Source organism: Lepidochelys kempii, chromosome 9 (assembly GCF_965140285.1).
Source record: "Lepidochelys kempii isolate rLepKem1 chromosome 9, rLepKem1.hap1, whole genome shotgun sequence".
Taxonomy (NCBI): Eukaryota; Metazoa; Chordata; order Testudines; family Cheloniidae; genus Lepidochelys; species Lepidochelys kempii.
In genome coordinates, this window is record NC_136388.1 from 61,947,056 (window position 1) to 61,969,509 (window position 22,454).

Here is a 22,454-nt window from a genome sequence, read left to right on the forward strand (position 1 = left end):
AAATGGCTACAGATACATCTAAAAGAAAGGGACAGGAGAGAAGTGAACCACCATTTGCCCGCTGCTGCGGAAACCGAAGAGCTGGCCGGAAGCAGGAGAAAGGGACATGACCAGCACAGGCTCTGCTGCAGCTTTGAAGTGCCTGTGGAAACTGCAGACAGGAGGAGAATAGCCCATTCATACCAGAATTGTGGGAGACGCTGAGCTATGGAAAGGAAACAAACTTTGTGCTTTGTATAGGCAGACCTAAACCAAAACCTCAAACCCAAACAACCATAAACATTAGGGGTGTTGGAAATCCAAACCCATATCCAGATTTTACAAATGATCCTTAGTTTTACAATGGGCTGCTCCAATCCCCTAGATCTGGACTCCCTGGCATTTTGGGGCATTTGAAATCCAGACCCAAATTGTTAACTGTGGATCCATCTCTAGTTTTATTTAAAACCGGGTATGTTGAACGCGGAAGAGAGATGAACCGGAATTAGTCAAAGTGGCCAAAAATTACATTCCCACTTGGACCCTCCTATAAATTCATAAGTTCAGAGTTGCAAATATATCATGCTTCTCTCCCCCATCTGATCAATGCTGTGTAACTCAGCATAAAGAAGCTGAAGGGCGTGCTCAGAAAGGGTCTAATGAGCATGGGTTGCTCTAGGATCGCCCACTCTGACAGGACGTTACAGAGCAGTGCTGTAGGAGGTGACAGTACTCACCTTGAGAGTCACAGAAACCCAGCATTATCAGCTGTGCATGGCTCCATTGGGGGAAACGGAATCCCAAAGCTTCCCTCTCAGGGAAGGCCAATTTTTAGGCTGATGACTGAGAAAGTTCCCCTTTAATTCAGTAGATCCCCATATTGGGTTAAACCTAGGCTGAGAACTCTTGTGCCAAATGTCAGTGCAGAATAAATTTCCACATGGTCATTTTGGCTCCTTGGCTGCCGATGGAGCTTTCTTGGCACCAGCAGGAGCTGTTGTCACCACGCGCCTAGCCAGCAAGGATTGCTTTCACATGCTAGACTGAGTGATGGTGATGAAATAGTTCAGCAAGTCCTCCATGGTGAAGTCCATTGTGATCCCTGACCCTGGGTAGCAGCGCTGGATCAGGTGCTCGAACTCTCGGTACTGCTGTATGAACTCCTGTTCCATGGCTCGCCAGACCACCTGCAGGTAAAACACTTGGAGTCAATAACCCCTCTTACTGGGAGCATCCTATCCTGCTCCCCTCAGGGGCTTGCTGCAGTACAACGTAACCATGCACACCCACAGAGGCACATGGTCTTCACCGCCTGCTGCACAAGTGCAACCACCAGCCCAAGAGGAAGGGACATGCACGGGGCTGACCTCGGAGCTTCTTGGCTCACATCCTCAAAGGCACTTAGAAACCCAACTCCCACTGAAATCAATGAACGTTGGGTGCTTAAATACCTTTGAGGAACTGGGCTCTAGGCCCCAGAAGTTGCCTAGTAAGAGTTCCCTCTAAGGGAGCGGAGATAAAGGAATTCCCACTAATTTTCAAACTACTAAGAGAAGCAGGGAGCAGAGACAGGTCACTGGGAAGAGGGAGGAGAGAAATAAGAGAGGGTGGTTTGAGGAGAGAGAGAGAGAGAGGAGATGAAACAATGGGCATGAAGAGGGAGACAATGCAGTGGGAGTGATGGTCAGAGAGATGAAGCTAGGAGGTCCCCTTCCCTCTGCCATTTATTGTTGCCTGGCAAGCTTGGCCCCCAAAACACATGAAGCTACCACTGCATTGCACCCTGTGAGCGATGCCCAGGCCATATTTACCGGCAGGAGGTTTTCCTCGGGGGAGAGATACTTGTAAATCTTCCTGTAGAGAGTATCCAGAGCTCTCTTCACCTCCTTGCCAGGGTACTTTTCTATCACCTTCCGCAGCTCCTGCTTGCTGTATGCCAGCTGGAAACTCACTTCCTCTTCTTTCACTCCTTGAGCCACGCGGGTTTTCACCCCCTCGAAGAAATGCTGGGGAAGCAAAGGAGACAAATCATGCACCAGCTGTTCCACGGTGTGATTCTACTGAGCTCTTTTTTGGCTGACTCCAGAAGCCTTTTGTCCTGCCTCTTGCTGGGTTTTGACTGAGCAGATCTGACCGTTCGTGCAGAGCCAGAGTCTTTATGTTCTGCAGAGGAGGATGCCTTTAGCTCTCCACACTCCATGCTCTGCAAGGAGATTGTTGTAGACATCTGCATCCTGTAGCAGCAACACTGATGCTACCTGATATTTGAAAAGCAACCTGTGGTTCTTTTTGCTCCACATACCTCATCAACTATAAAGGTTCTGGCATCCAAATATAGCTGGTGGTTTTATACAGGCTGCATAAAGCAGAACAGAACACAGGTTTCTCTTCTGCTGATCCAGGATACTGGCTCCACAGTGCTGGCAGTAGGAAAAACTAGATCCTGGAGTTTGTCTCTATCATGGGGTGCATACAAACCCCCCACCCCCCCGTTCCCATAGCAGCCACACATGGGTTAATAGGCAGCTACGGTTACTTTCCCGGCTGTGATTAAGTGGCTGACCAACTATAGCTGAGTTAAAAGGCTTCTCCTAGCAAGACCAGCCTTCCGGGGAGCGATACTCGAGGAATAGAGCTCCCAGGAGAAGGCACTTAGGGAGAGATGTCCCAGGTGCCTGGAGAAGGAGGAGGCCCAGCCTATGGGTGGCTGCATGCTGTCAGAGAGCCTGAGGGGACTCGGCATCAGCCTGAAGAAAGTGGCCCAGGGAAACAACAGCGAGTCTATGGGAGCAGACCCTGCTGCTTAATGCAAGGTCCCTGGACTGGAGGTGGGGGGCCTGAGTTCCCCGACTGACACTCAGAGAAGGGGAGGCAAAAGCCCTGACACAAAGGGGGACAAGGACTATTGAGTCCACGGTGGGGCTGAAGGCTTGGGAAAGGGTTATTAGGCTTCTGCTTCATTGGCCTTGTTCTCCCCCTGGAAGGGGTGGGACTATAAGCAAGCTGGGCAGAGAGCAGAGACATGAAAAGGGGCAAATCACCCCAGGACTGGAGTGACCACTGACAGGGGGCGCTAGAGTAGAAGAGGTTGGTACACCATGCCCGGTCCTGAGGGGTGCACCAACCGCTGAGTGACTCCCCTGCTGTCCCATTGCTCCTACGTCCCCCAGACTTTCAGTGACACTTGGGGCTTGTTCACACAAACACTTACTTGGTGGGAAGCTGGGGTGTAAATCTAACCCACACTTGCCTGCAGCACACCAAGCGGCTATACACGAGGGAGCTGTTAGCGCATGGCAGCAGGGTCCACATGGATGGTTAGTTGCCCAGCACCCCAGCTTGATGTGAACGAAGCATTTGCATGGACAAGCTCTTACACCTTCTAAGTGAAAAGGGGACTTACGTTCCTAACTCAGCTAGTCACTTTTGAAAATTTTTACCCCATGTCAGTCAACTAAGCAGCTCATAACTGAAAAGTCACATGGGGAGCAGCTGTGGGCAGCAAAGCCGCTGCTCAGGATTCCTCTCCCTGAGCAGAGCACTGCTTATGGACACCACAAATGTCGTCATTTTCCCTGGCCACCAACAATGAATTCCACTCCGCTCTCATCAATGGAAGATAAAACAATTAGCACGGGCAGTGAGTTGACTGAAGCTGTGGCTGGTGTCATAGCTGAGTAGATCTTCCAGGGGCAGGAGGCATTTGACAGCAAAGACCAGAAGCAAATCAAAACCAACAGGCATTTCAATTAAGTCCAGCTGGGCCTAGCTTTTATTAAACGTTATAGGCCAATGAGCAGGTGGGTGAGCATTAATCAGAACAGCAAGGGGTTAGTGGAGTGGTAAGGAACTATGGGAAAGGGCTGAATGTCCGCTTGAGTGGAGCCACGCTTTTAGCTCAGTTAACAAATCAATCACTTGGGAAACCTGAAATTATGTTAGGAGGCTCTGCGCTAGCAGCCATCCAGAAAGAACTGGCATCAGCCAGCCACAGACATGCAGCCAAAAGAGAAAGCAGTGATAGAAATTTGTCCCTTCAGTTCAAAGCCAATTCAGGTGAGCTGCACAAGCAGTTCTGCTCGCTCACGTACAATAGTGAGGCTGTGTAACCCACCGACGCTAGCGAGAGAGGGCAGCGGTGCACAGACATGGTGAGTGTTAGTCTCACCAGAGTAATTCTGACTTTGATCTCACAAACAGGGGAACCCCTTCCTGTCCTGTCCTCCAACTGTCTCTTGGATGGGGTGTGTGAATCCAATAGAGGGTTTAGTTGCAGAGTGTGTATCCTTGGCATTTTGGGAAGGGCTGTATTAATTTCTAGAGGTCAGAAGCTCTCCTGATCTAGGGCAGAAGTTGAATTATCCCCCATAGGGAAAAAGGATCTCATTCAGCCAATGTTTGAGAAGCACTTTTGACATATAAAGCACAAGATTTGTGCTAATGGATACTAGATAGCAATAGTATTGTATGGGGACAAATGAGGTGAGAGCAAAGTAAGGACTTGTCTACACAGCAGCAAAAGCTGCGTTCTCAACTCAGCTAACTCGGATTAAGATCATGGTGAAGACAGGGCAACTTGGGTTCAAGCCTATAGGACAGCCTGGGACTGAACTCAGGCAGCTGACCTGAGTTGCTGTGTCTTTACTGCTATTTTAACCAGGGAGAGCTAGCTCTGGTTAAAATGCTTTTTTTTCTTTTTGCAGTGTCAAAAGGGTGCTTCAGATTAGCCTTGGGACTTCCTGGGTCATGCCTGCTGGAGGTAGAATGGTTCAGTGGTTAGGGCACTAGCCTAGCACATGGGAGCCCTGGGTTCCAGTTGCTGCTCTACCACCGGGGGCAAGTCACTTAGCCTTTCTGCATCTTGGTTCCCCATCTGTAAAAAGGACTTAACAGGCACGGTGTGAGGATAAATCCATTAAAGACCGTGAAGTGCTCAGATAGGATAGTAAGGAGTGACCTATACATACTATAGACAGAGGAGGTTGTGGCTTATAATGTACTTACGTTGAGTTTCTCCAGTGGCTGTCCCAGGTACTTAATGACATATCTCTCCAGGTGTTCATGGTACCTTTGCTTGGCTTCCTTTCTCTTGCTTTCCAAGCAGTGGATCTTCTTTTGGTACAGAAAGCAGTGGATGTGGTGGAAGTTTTCCATCATGACCATGTCCGTATTGACCTTCAGGTTTGCTGAGGCCAGACTATTGACTAAAAAGAAAGGGAGAAAGCACATAGGCCTAGAGGGATCTTTTGATAATCAAGATGGGGAGGAAGGAAGGGGAGACACAAGGTGAAAAGACAGGGTGAGTTAAGCCCACCATGCACAAACCCAGAAGGGTTTTCCAGAGAGTCTAGGCAAGTCCTATCAGTCCAATCCACAGACTGCTTCAATCTTCCTAGCCCTAGAGTCTTGCCTATAGCTCATGCTTTGGAGCTAATGGCTCTTAGCCTGTCCCATCTGAATGGCTCACTGGTTCCAATACCGGAGGGAGAATAACATCGTAATGTAAATAATGATTTCATGTAATGTATTTTTATTTCCTATCTCAGTAGCTTTATAATAAACGCAGATGGTGCCCTGACGGACCTGGTACTGATTGCATTAGTGAGGCGGATCATCCAGGATAATATGCAAAGAAGGCTACGCCCTCTGCAACAGGGAAAGGTGCTAACGTAGCTTTCCAGCTTTCAAAGTCTGGGCATCTCTGAGTGATCTACAACTCAACCTTCTGTGTGTGTGTGTGTGTGTGTGTGTGTGTGGAGGGGGGGGGGCTCAGGATGCTTCCACAGCATCCTGAGCCCCTGCCAGGCTCAGAAGCAAGAGACCAGCTTTGAGACCCACATTAGGATCTCTTGCATGGCAATGCAGAGTGCAACCTGCAAACTACCAATCTCCCCCTCTTTCTCTTGGCAATGTACAGCAGTGCTTTTTGGGGGAGACCTTCTTTCTGACAACTTATTCCAGTGACTCTGCACCTCCTGAGACTGTTAATATTGCTCCTGTGATCTCTCTGCTTCGGTGTATCTACAGCCAGGAAATGCATTCTCAGCCCTCAGCTGTACTGGGTTTGCACTTGGTGCAGCTCAGGAAGGAAGGAAGAGTGACTCTAGGCCACCCCTCTGGGACCCCAAACAAGCTCTTGTGTGTGGGTGTGTTTTTCTGTGCATAGTGCGTACACATGGGTGGCTGCATATATGTGTGTCGGTGTGTGTGAGGGATTTCATTGTTCCAACATGGATCAAGATCCACATTTCATGCTGGCCTCTCTGTGCCACTAACAGAACCAGAATCCCGATCCAAACACCCTGGGCTTTAAAAGAGAGGGTTTGAAATACTGCTCCAGATCTGAATGTTGTGATTCAGGTCTGAGCGTACTCCATTGCTGGCTCTCTACTCACTGCTGCTGAAGACACTGCCCACCAGTTTGGTGTGAGCTTTGTCCAGCTCGCCTCTCCGCTGAGCCCATCTGAACACATCCTCCGAGAAATTCACGAACTCCTCAAAGCGGCTGACGAAAGGCAGGATCCCGCCTTTAGCCCTGCTAGGCACCTTCGCTTCCTCGATTTCTTTGCACAGGACACACTGGGAGCAATAGAATAAAACACAACACTCTCAGACTTGGCCAGTCCCTGGCTCTGGGGTGGGCATGCCAAAGAGCCTGTCAGCAAGCAAACCCCACTAGAGCCTGCATGCCAGCATCACAGCTAGCTGAACCCTGTACTCGTAACCCACAGGAATGAATCAAGAATGATAAAATGGTCAATTTCAGTACTCTCATTCATACGCTTGCAGATTTTAAGGCCAGAAGGGACCATTGGGATCGTCTAGTCTGACCTCCTGCATGGCATACGCCAACAAACTTCACTAGTATTGCCTTCCTCCAGCCCAGAATGACAGCCCTCGAATCCGCTTGCCCCAGAACTGGTACCACATGGGCATTGGCAGGGCAAGCTTCCCCTCCAATGCCCCAGCACTGTGCCACTGAAGGACCACTTCTAAAGGAGAGTGGAGTTCGGTCTCCAGGGATGATTCAATCTTTGATCTCTGGGATAATGCTAAAATAATATTTATAATGCTTATCTATCACTCAGCCTGAGTTGAGACAGCCATGAAGGGCAGGCATGAGTTCCAGCTGTGGTGGTTCTGTGACATGAGCACCTGTCGACTAGCAGCTAGTGTGAAAGCTCCACGCAGATGGCCGAACAATGACCAGTTGGTAATAACCTGCAGCTCACTTTCAGCCATGGCTAAAAGCATCGAGACAGGAAAGTTCCTAGTGATGCATTTTCAGCCACTGCTTTTAGGAATGTGCTGTTTGAAATCCCTTGGCCTCCCAGCCCTGTGTGAAAGTACGGCCTACGCAGTGTGCCCATACAAGTGGGGGCATCGTTGTGTACGCACTAGCAATGAATGATGCAGGGAAATTTTAATTCTCACAAGAACTGAGGGCCACATTCACACAGGCATTGGCTTCACTGGGGGGGTAGGGAGGCTGACTTCAATGGATCCATGCTCGTTTACTCCAGCTAAGCATCAGGCCCAGAAGCTCTAATTATTCGCACAAAGGGTAAATGCTGACTTGGGGCTCCAGCGCTCCGAGGCGTATCTCTGCTTACGGATGGAGACTCACAATGCACTTGTTGAAGTTGTTCTTGGCCAGGAGCAGGACGTTGCTGAGGACCATGTTGAGGAAGGAGGAGGAGGAGGCTGTGGAAGAGCCCTGCATCTCAAACATGTAGTCATTCAGGGTAACCAGGACCTGCAGGCAGCTAAACTGTTGGACTTTATTGCAGGTATCTATAAATCCTCTCAGCTCTGGCTCCAGGGACCTGAAGATCTCAGACAGCAGCTGGGTGGGCTGCTCTTCTAGTCTAGAATAAGTGTCACAAACAGATAGGGGGTTGGGACAGAGCTGCTCAGGAAGTGGGCCAGCCAGAGAGGTATGGACAGGGTGACAGAAAGACACAGAAAGGTGAAGCTCAAACACAGCCTTTTCGGCCTCACAAACCGGGAGCTAAGAGTGCAGACACCAGATAAACACAAAGGCCCAGATCTCACAGGTACTGAGGTGTTTAACTCCCCTTCATTCCAACGGGAGTTAGGAGCCTAAATACCTTTTAAGGATTTGGGCCAAAGACCATTGGCAAGTCATGTACTACAGTTCTACACCATGGTATTAGTGATTTGTGTAAAGTGATAGCCCTACTGTGACCAGTGACATAACAATAACACTGCGATGGTCAAGGTTTGGATGCCCAGTTCCCAGTGAAATGAATAGCTCTAGGCACACTTTTGACCCCCAGTACAGTGTCCTATCCTGTCCCAAGATACAATACTATCCGAATTCTTGCAGTTACTTTGATAATATATTTGCTCCTATTTCTGTGCTTTGTTTCCCCGTGTGAGCAGACTAGAAGCAGTGATAAAGAACCCTTTCACAAAATCACTCTGCTGAGTAAACACTGGGTACTAACCAGCACTGTCCTGAGTCCTGTGACACTAGCAGGCAAAGCACCCATGTAACATTACAGGCAATTTGACCCAAATTTTGTCCTATTCCACTCTCATTTACGTGGATGTAAGCCATGGGCGTGACTCCTGATTTTCACCAGTGTAAATGTGATTTGAATACAAGCCAACATTTTTTTGTCCCATTGACTTCATTCATTCATTGTCCAACTGACTTCATGTACTGGATTGACTGAGGGCCAAATCTTACCCAGCTCTCTTCTTGTGATATTAGTTAGCAACAGTCCCCTATTTATCTGTCCTAGGTAGTTATAAGTTCACTGATACCATAGCATCTGAGCACTTCACAATCTTTAATGTAGCTATCCTGAATACACCCTGTGCAGTAGGGCAGTGCCATTATCCCAACTTTATAACCAGGAACTGAGGCCCAAAGAGGCTGAGTGACTTGCCCAAGGTCACACAGCAAGTCTGTGGCAGAACATTGCCTTGCCCATGTCTCCTGAGTCCCAAGCCAGTGCCCTGCCATTAGAGCATCTTTCCTCTGTTGGTGGGCACTGGACAGTACATGCCTTTGAATGACACAGTAGGTATGTCCATACTGTAAGGTTAGCCAGGTCTGTGGGACCCTGGCTTATGGACTTGGTGTTTCCAAGTCTGCGCTTAAGAGTCCACACTGCATAGTAACCCTATAATTGCTGGACCAGGGTCTGTTAGCTGTGCTGATGTGTCCATACTGCACTAGGCAGATCTTCTGACTCTGGTTAGAAAATGCAATTTTGTCAAAACATGGGATTGTGTTGATGGGAGAAAGTTGATTTCCTTTGTTTTGATAACGTAAAAGAGTTTGTTTCTACTTTAGTGTTTTGATTCATTTTGTTTTGACTCTTATATGAGATGAACTATTGATATTTACTGATATACAGCACACATCTGGTTATCTGAACGCCCTGGAGGACAGCCAGAACTTTTGGATAACTGGAAGTGCTGTTGAGCTGCAGTATCACTGATGTGGAAATATGTAGACCAAAGGGTGTAAAGCTGATGTTGGCTTAATACTGTACTTGGTTTTTTTACTCTATAATAAATTACAAACTTTACTGAGTTTATTAAAACACCAAAATTGTATTAAAACCATTGTGGTCATAATTTAATTCTGATTTAGTCATAACTGTCCTGCCAAGCTGCTGCTGTTGCTGAAACAGGATTAGATCTCAGGTCTGGTCTACACTGGGGGGAATGGGGGGAAATCGATCTAAGATATGCAACTTCAGCTATGAGAATAGCGTAGCTGAGGTCGACGTATCTTAGATCGACTTAGAATCACTTACTTTGCATCCTCGCGGCGCGAGATCGACGGCCGCCGCTCCCCCGTCGACTCCGCTTCTGCCTCATGCCGTGGAGGAGTTCCGGAGTCAATGGCAGAGCGATTGGGGATTGATTTATTGCGTCTACACTAGGCGCGATACATTGATCTCCGATAGATCGATCACTACCCGCCAATCTGGCGGGTAGTGTAGACGTGGCCTCAGTAACTGCAGGTAGCTGCTATACAAAGTTGTTGATCAGCACTAACAGGTGCTAAGAGGCTAATTGAGAAGTTATGAGTGTATGATTAATTATGGTGCTACCTGGGGGACACACTGTGGATTCAGATAATTAGGATTTTTGGATAAAGGGCATTTGGATAAGTGGGAGTGTACTGTATTATATTTAATGTTATGTGTATTTGTATGTAATAGAGAGACAAGGTGATATCTTTTATGGGTCTAACTTCTGTTGGTGAAAGAGACAAGCTTTTGATCTACACCGAGCTCTTCTTTTATTACAATGTTTTGACATAATGGGAATGAAACATTTGATCATTCCAAATACAATTATTTTTGGAATTTGTGTGGTAAATTTCAACTTTCGTTCCGATTCAGAATGAAAGCAAATTTCAAAGTGTCAATTTCCCATGGAAGAGAAATTCCATTTTCTAACCAGCTCTGCTCCCAGGTCACTGCCACAGAGGGGACAAAAATGATAGATCTACTTTACATGTCCAAATACTCCATTAAGATGCAGGCTGTCTGTCTGTTATTTGTATTACAGTAGTGCTTAGGAGCTCTAATCTCAAAGACTTATAAGCTTTAAGGACAGAAAGGACTACCGTGACCATCTCCAGTCTGACCTCCTGCATATTACAGGCCACAGAACCTCATTGACCAATTGCTGTAATAGTCACATAACCTCTGGCTGAGGTACTGAAGTCCTCAAATCTTGATTTAAAGACTTCAAGTTACAGAGAATCCACCATTTACTCTAGTTCACACCTGCAAGTGACCCATGCCCCATGCCGCAGAGCAAGGTGAAAAACCCTAGGGTCTCTGCCACTCTGACCTGGGGGAAAATTCCTTCCTGACCCCAAATATGGTGATTGGTTAGACCCTGAGCATGCGGGCAAGACCCACCAGCCAGACACCTGGGAATGAATTCTCAGAACCCTCCCCATCTAGTGTCCCATAAGCAGCCATTGGCAATATATGCTAATAGCAGTCGTGGATGGGCCATATGCTATTGTAGGCAATCTCATCATACCATGCCCTCCATAAATGTATCAATGACTAGGAGACCATTGTGCTAGGTGCTGCAAAAATGCGTGCTGTTGGGGTGTGTCTCCTGAAATGCCTGATGAAGGGTGGAGAGGTATGAAATCACCACAGTCATGAGACAAAACCCTCTTGTCATGTTCAGCCAATTCCTCAGACACAAACGACAGATCACACTTATCCACGTACTTGGTCTTAGTCTTGGGCCAATGAGACTTCTCAGGAAACGCTGCATCCTTTCCTCCCTTGCTTGCAGCAGGTAGCTGAAAAAGAATGGTGGGGGGAGGGAGAGTACCATTCCTCGAGAGACTTCCATTCTCCCACTTGGAGGGTAGAAGATAAATTTTGTGTGTCAACTCAGCAGAAGCAGTAGTGCCTCACACTACAACTCCATATACAAGCTTAGGGACACAGTCATAGAGATGCTAAGTTAGATAAGAAATTACTCAAGCATCAGGTTAATTTCAGCTCCTTGCTCCCAAAGAGTCAACTCTCTCATAGTAGGATCAATGGCTCACTTAGCTGACTTACTCCTGGCTCCTCTTGGTCTGCAGCATCCTGGCTCAGCATAAAGAATTTCTCAATAAACCTCTGCTCCGCAATGCACAGGGGTTGCAGCTCCCTCAACACCTGCTCCAGCATCTGCTTAGAAACAATCAGACACATTACACACACCATTAAATACTGTCTCCCACCTAGCATGCCTCACTCTTTCCTCCTGTCCTCAGAGCTTCAAGGTCACTACTCCCAGGCAACAGCAGGAGCATTTAGAGTATTGCTGTGGTAATTGCCACACTGTTTTGGCATTCCCAGATCTACTGTACATGAAGCCTTTTAATCTGGAGCAAGTTTTACTGCGGCTGGATCTGTACACATGGCCACTGTGGTACCCTGTTTGATCTCAGCAGCATGGAATAAATAAAACACTGTGGCCTGCTTCAGGCCAAGGAGGGTGTTCAGGAAAAACCACAGGCAAAGGTTTGGAGGCCCAAAGTGCAGCAAGTTCTCCATGCGTCTGTGTGCCTGAGGGCCTGCCCCCATTTTACATCTCCAGTCTGGAATTGTGCTTCTCCCGGAGAGCTGGGTGAATAATGGATTTTTTCAGTTTGCTGGTAACTCTGAAAAGTTATAAAAGATTGTTTTAGGTTGAACTGAAAAGAGGTTTTTTTCTGAATTTTTGGTAAATTGGAAAAAAAAATGGGGTTGAATTAAATGTTTTCAGTTTTAAACATTTTTTAATTACAAAATATAAAATTAAAGGAAACTTGGAAATGAAAAGTCCTTTTGAGCCAAAAAATTGAAATGTTTCATTCTGAAAATGTCAAAATGAAACATTCTGACTTTTTTTGGGGGGGGGGGTGGAGGGGGAGATTTTTTAGGTTTTCTTTCTGACAAACAATTGGGTGAAACTTGCATGAAATTGGCAAAATGTTTTGGTGCCATCAGATCTGTGCTTTTTGGCTGAAAATTTTTGCCCAGCTCTATTCTCAAGTGACTCTATGTTAGGTGACCTGATCAGGTCAGTAGAGCTCTATTCATGGCCCTGTCCCTCTTTAAGATGCCACACCCACTGCATGTTCTGATAGTAACTAGGAGGTGCTCTTGATTAATCCTCCTCTGTGCTGCCCCCAGACATGTATGCCATCATGCAGGAGCTCAGCTCAGAGCCCCGACTCTATCCTTCCACACACCTATGTTGGGAAATCCCGCCTGAAATCTACAGGTGGGTGTCACAATCAGAGAGCTCTCTCACAAATACTGAGGTAGGGTCGGAGAAGAAGCAGGTTGCCTCATTCTCTTTGTTCAGTAAAAAAAAAACCACCCTAAACAACCAAAAAAACCCTAAATTTGATTGTGTTCCCTCGAAGTAGACTCCATGTAGTGCCTAGGAGACAAGTGCTTGAAGTATGTGCTTAGGCAATCTGCACCTGTTACAGGTAGAGAACAACTCTGCTCCATTAATTCATGGACAGAAGGGAGGAGAGGAACCAGTATTGGATTTCTGCATATTCCATAGCCACCTTTCTAAAACACAAGTCCCATCGTCTTCTATTAACTCTTAGTTCCTTACTTCAACAACATTTCCTCTGTTCAGTTCATCCTCTTCCCCTTCTCTGTTGTCAGCGAGACAGAACTGAGGGTGCTGTCTACTCCCACAGGGCACCTGCTTGTCTAGAACTTCTTGAAAACCTGGAACAGACATAACTTCTTTTGTATTTACTTGTATCTCTTTGCTTCTCTCCATCTCCAAGCTGTGACACAGTAGCCATGGATGATCAACATGTCAACCATAGAGATGACCACCTATAGCTATTCATCCACTCACTCAGCCAACCAGGCACACATGATGGGAGGGTCTGGGTATTAGTTGAATTGAATCAGAGTACTATACGCAGTGGGACAGCCATATTAAAAAAGTCAAGGGGGATCAGGAGCGAGAATGCATAAGTCTTACTGCAACTTTGAAAGGGATGTAAACAAGGGAGTAAAAAGTTGAAGAAGGGATCTCCCACCTATTCTGCACAAGGCTTTCACCTATGGTCATAAGCTTAACTCTCAGCTCTCATAGACCTAATCTGTTCTCTGACGTTACGGTTAGGTGATTTAGCCCTTCCCTGTTAAACCTGCTGCTTCCATATGGCCCAGTTGGCTTTACGGAAGCCATCCCTTACTGTCTGATTGACACAAGACACAGATTCCGGTGGACGTCCTATTGTGGTCTCATTTCTCTATCTCTCTCCTGTTATCACCCTTCTCTTCTATTGCTCTCCTTCCAGTGCCACTTATCCCCTTTTAGAGTACCAGCCGTGTTAGTCTGTATTCGCAAAAAGAAAAGGAGTACTTGTGGCACCTTAGAGACTAACCAATTTATTTGAGCATGAGCTTTCGTGAGCTACAGCTCGCTTCATCGGATGCATACCGTGGAAACTGCAGCAGACTTTATATACACACAGAGATATAAAGTCTGCTGCAGTTTCCACGGTATGCATCCGATGAAGTGAGCTGTAGCTCACGAAAGCTCATGCTCAAATAAATTGGTTAGTCTCTAAGGTGCCACAAGTACTCCTTTTCTTTTTACTTATCCCCTTGCTACTCAGCAGTAATACGGATGTAAGAAAATCTGGGAATGAGAAATCCTGGATGCTATGGATCCTCCAGTTGGTATAAATCAGTAAAACCAGTTGAAAATTTTCCATCAGAACTTTTTTTGATGGAGAATAGGGTTTTAGATCCAACAACAATTTTCATGGAAAGTTACTGCTTTCCTCAATTTTTTCTGATCGACGTAAAACCAAAAATTTTCATCTGAAAACTGAACATCTTTTCAGGTTTTGGCCCTAAATTTACATTGTTTTGGCCATTTTGGGACAAAAAGTTGAAATTTTCTGCTGAAAATTTCAACAAAAAACCCAAACAAAAACCGGTTTGCTTTTACTGAAACTTTCTGCGTGAATAAACATGAACACTTTCCAGCCAGCCCTAAAAAATCAACCCAACTCCACTGACGTCAATAGTGCTATGCTGATTTATACCAGCTGAGGAGCTAGCTTTAAAAATCTGGGACACCTAGAGTAACCATCTCAGACAGACAACATCTCAGAGTCCTACTCTTTCTGCATACAGGATGGACCGTGTTAGCTTTTGGCCACCTTTCTTTGGAAAAGATTTAGCTGAGGTTCTAAACGTTCAGAGAAGGACAACAAAGGTGATTAGAGATCTGGGCAAGTCTTGCTTATCTAGCTCTCTGTCTCAAGAAATAACAAAAAAACCCTAAACCCTATTATTTCAGTTTTGCAAAAATCACCAGAAGAATTTTCTAACACAACACAAAAGCTTCTCAACTAATCTCTGCATAAAGAGGATGATAAAGGAATGACATTTTACTTCATTAAAAAAAAAAAAAAAAGCAAGACAGGAAATTCAAGCCTGGAAAAAAGAATGGATAGAAGACTGAACTATTCAGTGATAGCTAAGTGAAAACTGTGCAGTTCCTTCTTTTAACCTTATTCCATAACATGAGAACAAGGGGATGCTTGAAATCAAAGGGCAGTACATTTAGAATTCTTTATGTAGCATGCAGTCAGCCCAAAGAATTCACTGCCCCAAGAGCCAGCTGAGACAAATAGATGGTGAGACATAGGGTGTGACTGGGAGATTGCTTTATCACCGCATCACTTATGGATGTGGAGTGGTAGGTGTGGGTTGCAGATTGATGCTGGGGTTCAGTCTTCTATCCATTCTTTTTTCCAGGCTTGAATTTCCGGTCTTGAAAAATTCTTGTTGCAATCCAAGGGAAATCAACACCCTCCTACTGAGGGCAGGGAAGAGCAAGGAAAATAAAGGAATAGGGAAAGTATAACCTAGCACTTCAGGCTCTCAATCATTTCACTGGGCGACTGCAGCCCTGCATTGCTGCCCCTGTATGGTGCTGTATTACATAGTGCAAGCATCCAGGCTTGCTCAAAAATGGGGACTCCCAGCTGTAAGCAGGAACTGCTGGCTTCTCCTGTGAATCCACAACACTGGGAGGGATTCTCTCTTTTGGGGGAATACAGTACTTTCAATAAGAGATTACCCAGATCCACATCTCTGTAGTGCAGTGCACAGGAAACTCGGGGACACCACTCTGCAGAGTGCAATCTGCTGTTACTGAAGGAATCTCAAAGGAGATCTGACAAAATATGGATGCCTTTGTGGGTTAATCCCTGTTTGGGGGGGGGCGGAGGAGGGGGAAAGTTCTGTCACACCTCCCTGGCCACCTTCTCTTCCTCAATGTCAGATCAGGCCACATGAAGCCACTGATCTATTAGCATTGCACAAACGGCGAGCTACACTGGGAATGAGCAGTGCTGTACAGACTACAGCAACTCTGTGTTGCAAAGGATTTCAGTATTTTGAAATCTGGTTTTGATCCCATTTGGGATGAAAACCAAACATTTCAAAATTCTGCCTGAAAGGGAACAAGGCCCTGGCTTTGGGGCAGTCCTCCTGGAGGCTGCCCCAGAGCCTCAGACCTTGGATACCCTGGGATCCAATGCTACCGAGAAGCCACAAGTCTTGGAGTCAGGATTCCCAAGGCTTCCAGGCTTCCGGCTCCTCATTAACTCATGAGATGGGCTGCCAAGGAGCCAGACAGGCAAGCTGGCAGGAAGCCAGGCAGGTTTCCAATGGAATGCTAACTGGGTTTCGTCAGAACTTTGTCAAAATCGAACGCTCTCCGCAAAACAGATCAATTTCACCGTATTCCAGAAAAAAAAAAAAAGTTCCATCAGTATTCTTCTGACTAGCTCTAAGTGATGAGGTTGGTTGACTTCTCCTATGGTATCCATTATTGTCAGCCACTATTTGAGGCAGTATGTTCCTGATTTTCTGAGCCAAGCACAGGTTAGTAATATAGATGCAGACATTGGGAGTAGTTTCTGAGCTCTGTAAGCAATTATACGGGAGCATGAGCTTGCATGAGACACGGCCCCCCTAATTTTTTTTCTCCCTTTTTGCTCCTGTAGCGTTTCCAAGATATCCTGGGTAAATCTGTGTAGAGAGCAACAGAGGGTGGAGTATGAGATGCACCCTCTTCAGAAGCAGATGGATACAACAGGCAAAGAATTGGAAGCCAAGTTAGCCTTTTTTTTCTAAAAATTCACACCATCATTAACATGAGCTGAGTTCCAGCAATGCCAAGAGCCCTGCAGTAGATACATTGCCAGTTCTCACTGCCATTTTAAGCATTGCACCAGCAAGAGCAGATTTTTTAAAAAATGTCCCCTAGTGTAGACAGGACTTTAGCAATATATGCCTGGAGAAAGGAGAGACTGAACCACACTGATGTGTACTGCAATTATTCCAACAACAACTGGAGCATTCTAATGTGCACCCCACTCAGCAGCCACTTTCAGCCTATAGACTTGCCCATGTTCACAATGAAGGTCTCTGGTGGAGCTGGAACAGAGCACAGATTCCCAGGCCAGTGCCTTAGCAATGAGGTCATCTTGCCTCAAGATGAACTACACACCTGCGAATGATTCCCTGCGGCCTCATGACAGGTACAAAGCCCTCAAAGGCTCCTGCTGTAACCACAATTGGTTTCCCAGAGTCTCTGTTTCCTGTTATTATTTTAATTACTAGCTTTTTATTACATGTATACAGCCATTGAAAAAAAGATCGGCGAACCGCTAAAAGGAAGTCACCGATATAAATTACAAAACCAGGATTATACAGCACTGCTGTTACTCATAACCGATACCATCCTTTATTATTTTTAATGAGTCTCTTTTCACAAAGGACTTCTTAAATAATAAAGCTAACTCTTCACCCAACAGGTCTCTCCATTTTTAATAGCTGCAGTGCTGCTGGCAAAGACAAGCTTTGCTTTCTATTATTACCCCACAGCATTAAAAGCACTTGCTTGGAAATGGCGGTCTCTTTGCCTTCTGGACTGGTTTTGCTAATCCTTTTATTTAAATAAGTGTGTTTGCCTTTCTTCAGGAAACTGAATCTGACCACAGCATCTGGTAAACCTCAGCTCGTGCTGTTTGCTGTCCCCATTGCTAATTCTCATGGCTCTCTACCAGAATGTTCATCGCTTCTTTGCAGGATTTCTTCTTTGGATGAGAAAATGGGCCAAGTTTCCTCAGGAAATGCTGTGGCTGTGTATTGGAGTCACTAAGAGGCAAGTTCTCTCTCCCTTTTAACTACATACTTTAGACAATGTGACTCAGGTGAGCCAAAGCAGAATCCCAGCTCTCCTGGACTGGCTGGTTGCAGAATCGCAGCTGATAAATCTAGCTCCTTCTTGGTGATGCACAGAACAGCTTTAGAAAGTTTGCACTGGATTATGCGAGCTGCAGCAAGGTAAATTGGATCTGACCAGAATATTACCTCTCCACCTTACAGGTGACATTGGTGGAACACTCTTGCATAAACAAAATGGAGAGAGCTGTGCGGCCTGGCTTCTTGACAAAGGGGTGGTTACTGGGTCCCTGAGGTAAGGGGCACATGGCTAAAAGTGCACCAGGATTTGGGCTTCTATTCCCAGATCTGCCACAGGCAAATCACAACTGGAGCCAGATTTTTCAAAAGACCTAAAACCCAAAGGGTAAATTAGCGAAATGCTTTCAGCTGGGCTTGTATTGGATGGACTGAAAAAACATTAAGAAACTATGATCCATCTATTTGAACATACATTGCATTAAGGTGACTGCCAATCAACTTTGATTACACCTGGCCAGAGGTATTAGCTTGTCCTTTGTTTTTAACAGGTTTACCCCCTCTTGGTGCCCAAGCGCCCTGTTTACTATGTAATATGTAAATTGAGGTAAACACACATTTCTTTGGTTAGGACAGAGTTGTTTAACAACTTCTGCATAGCCAGGGCTAGGTGGGTTTGAACATGTGCTAACATCATACAGGGGGAATTCATAACTTTACATATAATGTTGCTATGTACATTTTACCAAGGTATTATTGGCCAGGGAATTATTAGTTTTCAAATGCTACCTCACAAGGCATATTTTGTACAAAGATTACAGTACTGTGCAAGGTGTGACTGTAGGGGTGCATTCAGTCACAATATCCATCTGTGAAATGGGGAGAAATCCAGGCCTATCATGGGCTGGCTGGCCCTTTAAGAGAAGCCAGGCTTAGCCCTGCCTGTGAAGATCAGCTGTCCTCCCAGCTGATCCTAAATGATGTGGGATCAGGTGGCCTTGAGTAATGATGGGACCCAGCTGAAAGAGGGTTTGCACAAAAGGCTGAGAGTGCTCACTAGGTAACAAATGGCTTCAGGAGGAAGTTTGCATCCTGCTGCAGGGGGCAATAGGGGTAAAAGCAATCCCTGGAGGGGGTCTGAAAGAAGGCCAACCCACAGGTAAATGGCCTTGGAGGTAGACTGGAATTGAGGCTCTAGGCTTAGGGAAGAGATAAAGAAGAGATGGGGCCTAGGGTTCCTCCTTGCTGAGAAAAGGGTACTAGGGGAAGTTACAGAGGGAGCTAGTCCTGTGGTGGGCCCTCAAACAGGAGCAAGGCTCTAGGGGAAGCAGTGCTGTGGGTCAGTGTTCCCAAAGAGGAAGTGGGAGTTGGCCAGAACCCAGAGAGACTGAAAACTTAAGCCCATGGTGGGCTGAGGACAAGCCTTTCAGGGTAGCAGGTTCCTAGAAGCGTGGGATTGAAGAGGAGCCTAGGAGGGGAGGAAGGCTCTTATGAGTGACTAGCTTTGTGCTGGACACTGTTGATTTGGGATGTTGATACCCTGCAAGAGGTGAGGCTATAAGTGACCTGACCAGAGGGCTGAGACCTGAGAAGAGGTAGAACCTGCAGGACTGGAGCAATGCTCTGCAGGAGGTGCTAGATGAGGACAGCCCAGCCATGAGGGCATATGCCAATGGTGAGTCCATTCTTGTATGATACCCGTTGTCTGCCTTGTCTGTTTAGGGCAAGAACCATCTCTTACTATGTGTATCCATAACCCTAGTGCAATGGGGCTCCGATTTCACTTGGGGGGCCTGTGGATGCTACTGGAATACAAATAATGAAGGTTTCAAATGTGGCATAGGTCAATTTGGATGTACAGTAACTCCAGGCATTGGGATGATGATATTATACCAAAAAGAAAAGGAGTACTTGTGGCACCTTAGAGACTAACCAATTTATTTGAGCATAAGCTTTTGTGAGCTACAGCTCACTTCATCGGATGCATTCAGTGGAAAATACAGTCATCCGATGAAGTGAACTGTAGCTCATGAAAGCTTATGCTCAAATAAATTGGTTAGTCTCTAAGGTGCCACAAGTACTCCTTTTCTTTTTGCGAATACAGACTAACATGGCTGCTACTCTGAAACCTGATAGTATACCAGTGGCTGGCTTGTACATAGCACATGGAATTGTAAAAGGGGGATTGCACTGGAAGCCACAGCGACTTCGCTGACTGCATTGGGATAACAGCCACTGAGGGTTTTTCCCTTCACAATTAAAAACATTCTGCAGCAGCCCAGACGGCCCAGTGGGGAGGTAAGAGGCATATGGAGTACACACGTTCTATTTTGTGTATGGGTGTGTTATGTTTGCCTAACCCATTCCCAGAGCAGGTGTGTGGAGACTGGGTAAAGCTTTCGATCCACACCTCAGTGCAGCAGAAACCAACTAGTGCTATGCTATATTATTGTGGTTCCAGTCCAGACAGACTCCTGCACCTCACCGATTGCTCTGCTGATCCTCAGTACCATGCTCACACCAATCTTGTGTCAATAAATTTTATGGCTCACTCCCACCTAAACATCAGTGTCTGTTTTGACCAAAAAGTGCCTTCTAGATACCCAGCTCGTGGCAATGCTAATCCCTAAGGAACACAAGATGACTTCCTGAGGAAACTACAATCCATCGGTGATCTTCCTGAAAACACCATCCTGGCCACTATGGATGCAGAAGCCCTCTACACCAACATTCCACACACAGATGGACTACAAGCCATCAGGAACACTATCCTTGATAATGTCACGGCAAACCTGGTGGCTGAACTTTGTGACTTTGTCCTCACCCATAACTATTTCACATTTGGGGACAATGTATACCTTCAAATCAGCGGCACTGCTATGGGTACCCGCATGGCCCCACAGTATGCCAACATTTTTATGGCTGACTTAGAACAATGCTTCCTCAGCTCTCGTCCCCTAATGCCCCTACTCTACTTGCGCTATATTGATGACATCTTCATCATCTGGACCCATGGAAAAGAAGCCCTTGAGGAATTCCACCATGATTTCAACAATTTCCATCCCACCATCAACCTCAGCCTGGACCAGTCCACACAAGAGATCCACTTCCTGGACACTACAGTGCTAATAAACGATGGTCACATAAGCACCACCCTATACCGGAAACCTACTGACCGCTATTCCTACCTACATGCCTCCAGCTTTCACCCAGACCACACCACACGATCCATTGTCTACAGCCAAGGTCTACGATACAACCGCATTTGCTACAACCCCTCAGACAGAGACAAACACTTAAAAGATCTCTATCAAGCATTCTTACAACTACAGTACCCACCTGCTGAAGTGAAGAAATAGATTGACAGAGCCAGAAGAGTACCCAGAAGTCACCTACTACAGGACAGGCCCAACAAAAAAAATAACAGAACGCCACTAGCCATCACCTTCAGCCCCCAACTAAAACCTCTCCAAAGCATCATCAAGGATCTACAACCTATCCTGAAGGACGACCCATCACTCTCTCAAATCTTGGGAGACAGGCCAGTCCTTGCCTACAGACAGCCCCCCAACCTGAAGCAAATACTCACCAGTAACCACACACAACATAACAGAACCACTAACCCAGGAACCTATCCTTGCAACAAAGCCTGTTGCCAGCTGTGCCCACATATCTATTCAGGGGACACCATCATAGGGCCTACTCACATCAGCCACACTATCAGAGGCTCGTTCACCTGCACATCTACCAATGTGATATATGCCATCATGTGCCAGCAATGCCGCTCTGCCATGTACATTGGTCAAACTGGACAGTCTCTACGTAAAAGAATAAATGGACACAAATCAGATGTCAAGAATTATAACATTCATAAACCAGTCGGAGAACACTTCAATCTCTCTGGTCACTCAATTTCTGATCTAAAAGTGACTATTCTTCAACAAAAAAAAGTCGAAAACAGACTCTGAGAGACTGCTGAATTGGAATTAATTTGCAAATTGGATACAATTAACTTAGGCTTGAATAGAGACTGGGAGTGGTTGAGTCATTATACTAAGTAAAACTATTTCCCCTTGTTTATTTCCCCCCCCCTTCGCTCCCCACTGTTCCTCAGACGTTCTTGTTAACTCCTGGAAATTTGCTGGAATTGGCCCACCTTGATTATCACTTCAAAAGGTTTTCTCTCCCCCCACCCCACTCTCCTGCTGGTAATAGCTCATCTTAAGTGATCACTTTCCTTACAATGTGTATTTTTTCATGGTCTGTGTGTATATAAATCTCCTCACTGTATTTTCCACTTTATGCATCTGATGAAGTGAGCTGTAGCTTACGAAAGCTTATGCTCAAATAAATTGGTTAGTCTCTAAGGTGCCACAAGTACTCCTTTTCTTTTTGCAAATACAGACTAACACGGCTGCTACTCTGAAAAGAATATCACACCAGATCAAACCAACAGTACAGCTAGTCCAACAGCCTATCTCTGATGGTAGTCAGTAACAGATGCTTCAGATGAAGGTGTGAAACCTTCATGATAGACACTTTCTCCACCCATGGGTACATTACTGTGTGAGTCCCTTTATAGTCTTGTCATTGACTCCCCTTTAAGAGGGAAGAGGCTAGGAGGCCCCCTTGCTGCAGGCCTGAGTGGAGGGCTGTGGGAAGCTGTACCCAGAAACAAGAGGGTTGACTCTGGAGGCACATTTCCTGAGC

At 46.1% G+C, this 22,454-nt stretch overlaps 1 protein-coding gene across 1 annotated transcript in view; it reads right to left on the reverse strand.

Moving 5' to 3' along the window:
• Positions 1 to 517: 517 nt before the first annotated feature.
• Positions 518 to 22,454, reverse strand: part of LOC140917568 (exocyst complex component 1) — a 60,504-nt gene continuing 38,567 nt past the window's right edge. The window contains exons 11-18 of the mRNA XM_073360683.1: positions 13,108 to 13,226; positions 11,568 to 11,681; positions 11,226 to 11,299; positions 7,607 to 7,847; positions 6,375 to 6,558; positions 4,984 to 5,183; positions 1,791 to 1,985; positions 518 to 1,166 (exon numbers count right to left, since the gene is read on the reverse strand). Coding sequence (XP_073216784.1) covers positions 1,011 to 1,166; positions 1,791 to 1,985; positions 4,984 to 5,183; positions 6,375 to 6,558; positions 7,607 to 7,847; positions 11,226 to 11,299; positions 11,568 to 11,681; positions 13,108 to 13,226 — 1,283 coding nt within the window. The 3' untranslated portion in view covers positions 518 to 1,010. The remainder of the gene's footprint in view (positions 1,167 to 1,790; positions 1,986 to 4,983; positions 5,184 to 6,374; positions 6,559 to 7,606; positions 7,848 to 11,225; positions 11,300 to 11,567; positions 11,682 to 13,107; positions 13,227 to 22,454) is intronic.